General features: G+C 44.6%; 1 protein-coding gene across 1 annotated transcript; it reads left to right on the forward strand.

Annotated features, from left to right (window-relative positions):
• Positions 1-1,850: 1,850 nt before the first annotated feature.
• LOC147316827 (uncharacterized) lies at positions 1,851-3,200 on the forward strand. The gene has a single exon (XM_086313055.1). It carries the CDS (start codon positions 1,851-1,853, stop codon positions 3,198-3,200), a length of 1,350 nt encoding a protein of 449 aa, XP_086169181.1.
• The last annotated feature ends 5,120 nt before the right edge of the window (positions 3,201-8,320 follow it).

An 8,320-nucleotide genomic window follows, 5' to 3' on the forward strand; every position in this document is an offset into this window, starting at 1 on the left:
AGTGAGAAAGCAACTCCAGGAGTCATCCCTGCCTTAAAGCTGCAACATATCATGGCGAGCCAGCCAGGAGGAAGGTTTGAAGAACCAGAGGTGGGACCAAGTCATTGTTTTGCAAGTCTCGTAATGTCAGGCAAGTCAGAGTCGAGTCTCAAGTCACTGGTGTAAAAGTCCGAGTAAAGTCACAAGTCTGAAATTTTGAATTTCAAGTCCTTTCGAGTCTTTAAAAAAAAAACAACGAAAAAAGCATGTTGCAGTTATGCTAAATGTAAATATTAGACCATGTAATTTTTAAATCTGTGTTTTTCTCAACACATGACAAAATAGTGAACTTAGAAAATACACACAAATTGTGAAATTGTACCTCTTTAAAATGCAGCTCAATTAAACCTAGCTCCAAGAATAATTTTCACCGACAGTTCTGAGATAAGCTGCATGTTATTCTTGGATGCGGTTTTAGGACCGGCTTTAAAATCGCATGACAAAAATATCATACATATTAAAAAAAAACTGCATCACCAACGTAGCCTGGCCAACATTTGCTAGTTAGATGAAGTCAGCTATCTCATCGTAGCATATTTATATGCATATTTATAATCATACGGTTCTTGGAGTGAGTGCATACACTCATGAAGTTTAGTAACTTCAGGTCACTGCAACAAGCCCAGGTACAGTTTACCGACGGATGGGTGCAGGACCTTGAAATGCACCGTGTAGAAAGTAAAGACCATCGTACCAGTCTCACAAATCGTCTTCATAAATACACATTCGTTAACCGTTTATTAATATAACCTTTGAGCTCAACGGTAATTAATTAGTAGTGGAAATAATTTCTGGTTCATTACAGAAATGTAGCAGTGACAATAATACTGTATGCTGTAATCGTACTGGACAATTAGTGATACAAAAAAACTGTTTTATCCTGTGAATAAAAGTATATGTTTTTGTCAATGTACCATAATAACAGAAGCGAAACGCAATATTGTGTCAGGACAATTCACTATTTATGCACAATAAATAAAGGAGCATAGCGCGACAATTTCTGTTCAGCACCAGACTTGCTTGTAACCTATATCACCAATTATGTTATGAAAATGACGTGTTAACTACAACAGCAGACTGACCTTTGTGTAAATGTTTGGAGCAGATTAACCTGTGAGCTGGAGTGTTCTGGGACGTTATATTTGGTCTTTGAATGGCTGCAATCCAGGCCATCCGTCGCCTCTTCGTTACTTCGGAAACATGGCTCGAACAATTTCTCTTCAACGACGTAATTCGATAACAACCGATCTCTTTACCTGTCGGCTTCCCGTGGCTGTCATGCGACCGGCTATTGCAGTCAATAATACAACAGCTTCTTGACATTTTTGTGTTTCTTTTTATCGCTGTATAACTGATTTCAATTGAAAGCCTGCGCGCGCTAGTACCTCTTGCCACGAGTTCCCAGAATCCTTTGCGGTTTTACCCCTGAATGACGTCACATTTTCAATCTCTATGCATGTTAAATTTTATATTTGGGGTGAAATATCAAGTCTTTTCAAGTAAACCGGTTCAAGTCCAATTCAAGTCCCAGGTCATTGGTGTAAAAGTCCAAGTCAAGTCACAAGTCTTAGAACATTTTTTCAAGTCAAGTCTAAAGTCATAAAATTAATGACTCGAGTCTGACTCGAGTCCAAGTCATGTGACTCGAGTCCACACCTCTGTGAAGAACTTCCAGCACGAGAGTGAAGCAGAAGCCTGGTTAGCGCCATTAGCGGCTAACGTTAGCGCTACCGCACCGCTGAAGAAAAACCTTTCTCCAAGCACCGGACCTGAAATCTGACGGGCTAAAGACAAGCTTGTGAGTACCCACAATGGAGGTAGAAGCCCTACGAGATAAGATCACCGCCACACTCTGCCAGCTAAGTCGTGATCAGCTCATAGAAGTGGGTTATAATGTGAAAGGCTTTGCTACACCGCTAGATGAGCCTACAAAAGACACTTCCAGACGCCAACTGATGAAAGTTATAGAACATAAACTGGACGAGGTGGAAAACAGTTATACACCAGACGATGCTGTACAGTTTGTGAAAGAACTTTTATCGTTTTTGGGCGAATATAAAGCTAAAGACAATGCGGCCGAGAGTGATTTTTCCCGCCCTTCAGACGCAAGAGACAAGTATGACGAGCTGCAGGAAGAAATTAGAGCGATAGGGCAGAAACTCAAGATGGCGGACGCTGCCCCGAGCCACGGCCAGAACCTGCCGTCTTCTAAAGTACCAGAGGTGACAATTCGCAGGGAGTTTCGCATCTGTGGCCAAATAGGTGAGGGAGGGCAGCGCGATCGGCTGTCCTATACCAACCTGCTGCATCAGATGGAAAATGGACTCCGCAAAGGCCACAGGGAGTCAGAAGTTATTGAAGCAGTGATAAGAGCCATCAATCCAGGTCTCAAACTGTGTGATATGCTTGAAATAAAGACTGATTTGACACTCACACAGTTAAAGACAATATTAAAAGGACATTACAGAGAAGATGACACATCTGATTTGTACCAAAAGCTGATAAATATTTCCCAAGATCCAAAAGAGTCAGCTCAAGACTTTTTATTCAGAGCCATTGAGCTTAAAGATCGCCTCCTGTACGCATCCAAGGACAAAGAAGCAGAACACTACAGTCGGGACCTGGTAAAAAGGAAGTTTTTGAGATCAGTGGGTACTGGGCTGCAAAATGACAACATAAAGTTCCAGATTAAAGCCCTTCTTGACAACCCAGATGTGACTGATGAAATGCTGATTGAGAAACTAAATGAAGCTGCCAATCTCGAGACAGAAAGACTGAACAAGTTAAAGAGGAACAATACAAAACCACCAAGAATCAATGATTGCTCACAGATCCCCGCCACCAAGGAAGACAAGAAAAATCATCCTCCACCCGAAATGCACGACCTGGTGAAAGAGCTGAGGAACGAGGTTGCAGAGGTGAGGCAGATGGTTCTCGCTTCCCTGAACGCTGGCAAGTCGCAGACTACAAAGAGGACATCAGATGCTGCCGCGGGTACCCGGAGGAAGAAAGGCTGCAGGACCTGCCAGAGCAACGGAGAGGGAGACAACTGCACCCACTGCTTTAAGTGTGGCCAGCCTGGCCACATCTCCAGAGGATGCCGAGCTCCACTTCAGCTGCAGGGAAACGCCAGAGGGCCACTGCCACGGGACCAGCAGTGACCCCACCGCCCGCCGCTGTGGTTGCTGCCACCAGAGAGAGTCGGTCAGCACCCCACTCCAGAGGTGTGCAGGCTGCTCATCTGTCAGTTACTGTTCTAAAGCCTGTCAGGTACAACACTGGCACCATCACAAACATGTATGTAAAGCGGTGAGGCTAGTTGAACAACATTTGAGGGAAAGAGAGAAAAAGGGGTGGTTGTCATACATGGGATATTCTGACCTTCTATCAGATAAGCAAGGACAAAAATTAGTGAAGCTGATTGGTAGACGAAAAATGGTGAGATGCACCTTTGACAATGTACCAGTCACCGCATTGTGGGACACGGGTGCACAGGCTACCGTAATAAATGAGAACTGGAGAGTCGAGCACTTACCTCACACCACTATCAGGGGGATAGATGAACTCTTAGGTTCAGAACCATTAAATGGGCTCGCAGCTAATCAGACAGAGATACCATTTATGGGGTGGGTCCCTGTAGAGTTTAGACTGACGGGGGTGGAGACGACCAGCTCGAGTCTCCTAGTGCCCGTATTGGTCTCTAGTGACCCAAATGTAGCTCAGGATCCCATTATTGGATACAATGTTATAGAAGAAATCATCAACGAGCAACTTAAACAACAGGGTGTTAAAAACAGTGACTGTGCTGCAAATATTGTGAGTAGTGCTTTTGGTATTGACGTCAGATCTGCTAAGACTTTTATCCAGTTGATAGAGACACATCGAACAGCTGCGGAAGAGATCCAAGTCAAGACAGGGCGGAGTAAAGTTGTTTTAGGCCCTAGTGAAGCTACTACCATTCGCTGTCGCACACGCATACAGGCTGACGAGGACACTGTAATGTTATTTTGTCCTGTTCTGAACCCCAGCCTGCCTGAGGGGCTTCATTTGCAGGAAGTATTGTTTAAAGTAAAAAGGGGCAACTCAGCCATGGTCCCAGTATCTGTCACAAATACCACATGCCATAATATTACTGTAGATCCGCGTGTGGTCCTGGGGCACATTGAGGGCGTAAAAGCAATATACCCAGCTGCCCTAAAACCTGTAGAAACTCCAACAACTAAAACAGCAGACGATGCAGGCGTTGAAGTCCCATTAGCCCCCACAGGTGAGACAAGTGGTGTTTGGGATCCCCCTGTAGTTCTAGACCATCTAACGAGTGGCCAACAGTCGGCGGTGAGGATGATGCTCAGGGAGGAATGCAAAGCTTTTGCAAAAGACGAAAATGATGTAGGCTGCATTCCTAGCCTTCGGATGCACATCACCCTCAACGACCAAACACCAGTTCAAAAGACTTACAATAGTGTGCCTAAACCTCTGCATCAGGAAGTAAAAGCTTACCTGCAAGACTTGATCAATAGGGGGTGGGTTACAAAATCCAAGTCGCCTTATTCGTCACCGATAGTCTGTGTTAGGAAAAAGTCCGGTGACCTCAGACTTTGTGTGGATTATCGAGAACTTAATCGCAAATCGGTGCCTGACAGACATCCTATTCCCAGGATACAGGACATGTTGGACAGCCTTACTGGTAGCTCCTGGTTTACAGTACTAGACCAGGGAAAGGCTTATCATCAAGGATTCCTAGACGGAGACAGTCAGCCACTCACTGCATTCATCACCCCCTGGGGTTTATACCAGTGGGTTAGAATCCCATTTGGACTCAGCTCCGCCCCAGCAGAGTTCCAGAGGAGCATGGAGGAGTGTCTTTGGGGTCTGCGTGATGATATCTGTCTACCGTACCTTGATGACAATTTGGTCCACAGTAAATCTTTTGAGGACCATGTTGAGCATGTAAGAGCCGTGCTACAAAGGTATCAGAGACATGGGGTCAAACTTACTGCTAAGAAATGTGAACTGTTCAAGCCTAAGGTCAGGTTTTTGGGTAGAGTGGTGTCAAAAGATGGCCATAGTATGGATCCAGCAGAAGTCGCCTCCGTGATGTCACTTAAAGAGAAACACCCTAGTACAGTGGGGGAAGTGAGACAGATTTTGGGCTTCCTATCTTATTATAGAGCCTATATACAGGACTTTTCACGTATCGCCAAACCTTTGTATGAACTGCTAGCAGCCCAAACAAATGCTAAAAGTAGCCCACAGGACTTAAAAACACAGAACAAGAGAAGGAAGGAGAAAAACAAACAGGCTAAAGGACAGTTGCCTTCATCAGCCCCTGTGAAATGGACAGAGTCACACCATCAGGTTTTGTCTTACTTAGTCAATAAACTGGCCAGTCCTCCGATCCTAGGCTACCCTGATCTAAACCAACCATTTGTGCTTCATACTGATGCTTCTCAAGCAGGGTTAGGAGCAGTGCTCTACCAGCGCAGTAATGGCAAGTTAAGAGTCATAGCTTATGGATCTAAAACGTTAACGCCGCCAGAAAAAAATTACCATATGCATGCTGGCAAACTGGAGTTTTTAGCTCTCAAATGGGCTGTCTGTGAGCGCTTCAGAGATTATTTGCTGCATGCGCCATCTTTTGTGGTTTATACAGATAATAATCCACTCACCTATGTGTTAACGACAGCAAAGTTGAATGCATCAGGTCAGTGTTGGGTGGCTGAGCTCGCAGATTTCAACTTTACAATAAAATACAGGTCAGGAAAAACAAATGCAGATGCAGATTTTTTATCCAGGATGCCCCTCGATTTTGAGGACTATATGAACTGCTGTACACAGACGGTTAGCCAGGACGTGGTTGCAGCCTCACAGCAGGGCATATTAGTGCAGCAAACAGAAGCTCTAATGTTTAACGCTGTCTCCTTCCACACCCTTCAGCATCAAACACGAGCAGAGGAACTGCTGGACATGATTCAGCCAATACCGAGAGAGGAAATCTGTGCAGCACAGCGGCAAGACCCCGTGATAGGTAAAATGTACGAGTCTGTAGTGCAAAACAAAAGGCCCACCACACAGGAAATTAAAACTGAGAGCACTGAGTTTAAAGCATTGGCTAGAGAGTGGAGCAAACTAAAAATCAGAGAGGATGGAACTATGTTCAGAGAGACTCGACACAAAAAACAACTAGTTCTCCCCTCAGTTTACCACCCACTAGTGCTCAAGGAACTACACCAACAGATGGGCCACTTGGGATCAGAAAGGACCCTAAATTTAATTAGGGATCGTTTCTTCTGCCCTAAGATGCAAAGAGACATTGAACACTTTGTCAGTAATGTTTGTGAGTGTCTCAAACAGAGGAAGCCAAACAGACAGGCACGGGCACCTATGTTGAGCATAGAGACCACTCATCCATTTCAGTTGGTTTCAGTTGACTTTTTGCACCTGGAGCAATGCAAGGGGGGGTGTGAATACATACTTGTAGTTATGGACCACTACACCCGCTTCGCTCAGGCCTACGCAACTACAAATAAGTCAGCTAAGACTGTAGCAGAAAAACTATTCAATGATTATTGTCTCAGGTTTGGTTTTCCAGAAAAACTACACCACGATTTGGGGCGAGAGTTTGAGAATAGACTATTGCACCATTTAAAAGAACTGGCTGGTGTTAAAGGGTCACACACTACTTCTTATCACCCACAAGGAAATGGGCAGACCGAAAGATTCAACAGGACCTTGCTCTCGATGTTAAGAACACTAACAGAGGAACAGAAAAGAGACTGGAAAAGCCACCTCCATAAAGTTGTACATGCCTACAATTGTACTGTTAATGAGGCCACTGGCTACCCTCCTTTTCTCCTAATGTTTGGTAGGTCACCACGGTTACCAGTTGACCTTCTTTTTGGCATTGAGCAGGAGGACAGTTCAGGCTCCTACCAGGACTATGTGGACAGATGGAGAAGGAGAATGGCTGAAGCTTACACTGTCGCCTCCAAAAATGCAGCTAAGTCAGCTGACCGAGGTAAAAGGCAGTACAACAAAAGTGTGCATGGTCCACCACTTCAAATAGGGAGTCGTGTCCTTGTTAGAAATGTTGTGGAGAGGGGTGGGCCAGGTAAAATCCGCTCCTATTGGGAAGACAACATCTACATCATTAAAAGACAAAAGGGAGAGGACAGTCCTGTGTTTGAGTTAGAGCCAGAGAATGGTAAAGGCAGGACAAGGATTTTGCACAGGAATATGTTGTTGCCTTGCGATTTTCTTCCGCTCCCAGCAGATAAGGAGGCAACTGTAACTAGTACTAAAACAAGGAAAAGACATTATAACAAACGGAAACAAACATGCATGACTCCGACACAAGTGGGGAGTGAGGAGGAGGAGGACACAGATGAGTTTTCTGATGCGGTTTTCACCTGGCCTTATCCTGAGCCTCAGTGTTCACCTACATTGGACCCCACAGCGGCAGAGTTTATGCCACTAAGGGACGGGGGTGAGCCAGATGAGCTTCCTCACATGTCAGGAGATGGCCAGGGGGACCCCAGCCAAGCTGATGAGGAGAAAATGGACAATATGGAACCAGAGGATGTGGCTATTGTGGGTGCAGGGGAGGTGGACAGCAGCTCTGATGTCGAAGAGGCTTTGGAAACAGACAAGCCAAGTCCATACCCAAAGAGAGAAAGGAGGAGACCACAGACTTTGACTTATAGTAAACTTGGACAACCAAGTCTTGAAGAAAGAATAGTGGCCACCAAATGTGTGAATATTCAAGGTTACTGGCGACCTTGGTAAAAGAGGAAGATATGTTTACACTTGGTACCCCTATTTCAGATTGTAACAAATGTACCTATGTTGATTGAAATATCGTGACACTTGGATTGCAGGCCGAACATGTGTATGAGTAAAGGGAAGATGCTTAGTGTTCAGATGAGATGTGGACAAAGTTAATGCCCTTACAGGAGAGTACAAATAGCATGGTAATTTGATAGATTGAATGTTGGACTAAAAACAAAAAAAAAAGCTAAACTGATTAGATCAGGAGTATACACAACTACAGTGCACGGTAGTTTGAGTAACTTAAAAAAAAAAAAAAGGTGTAATGTAACCTGGTAAATAGTCCATGCCATTCTATTGTTCCCTATGGATTGTAGATTAAAAGGTACATTTATGTCGGGACGACATTTCTCGAGTGGGGGAGAGTGTGAGAGATACACATATTGACGGGGCCGGGTTATGTTAAAAAGTATAAATTGTTATACTTTGTTCATTGGTTCAAAGGTACCCCACA

The sequence above is a fragment of the Aulonocara sp. 'chitande type north' Nkhata Bay genome, linkage group LG12 (genome assembly GCF_057382095.1).
Source record: "Aulonocara sp. 'chitande type north' Nkhata Bay isolate Kocher_YH1m ecotype deep benthic linkage group LG12, A_spYH_male_GT1.1, whole genome shotgun sequence".
In the NCBI taxonomy this organism is placed as follows: Eukaryota; Metazoa; Chordata; class Actinopteri; order Cichliformes; family Cichlidae; genus Aulonocara; species Aulonocara sp. 'chitande type north' Nkhata Bay.

Excerpts from the sequence above, each read along its gene's own strand:
- LOC147316827 (XM_086313055.1), top strand. The coding sequence starts at position 1,851 with ATGGAGGTAGAAGCCCTACGAGATAAGATCACCGCCACACTCTGCCAG.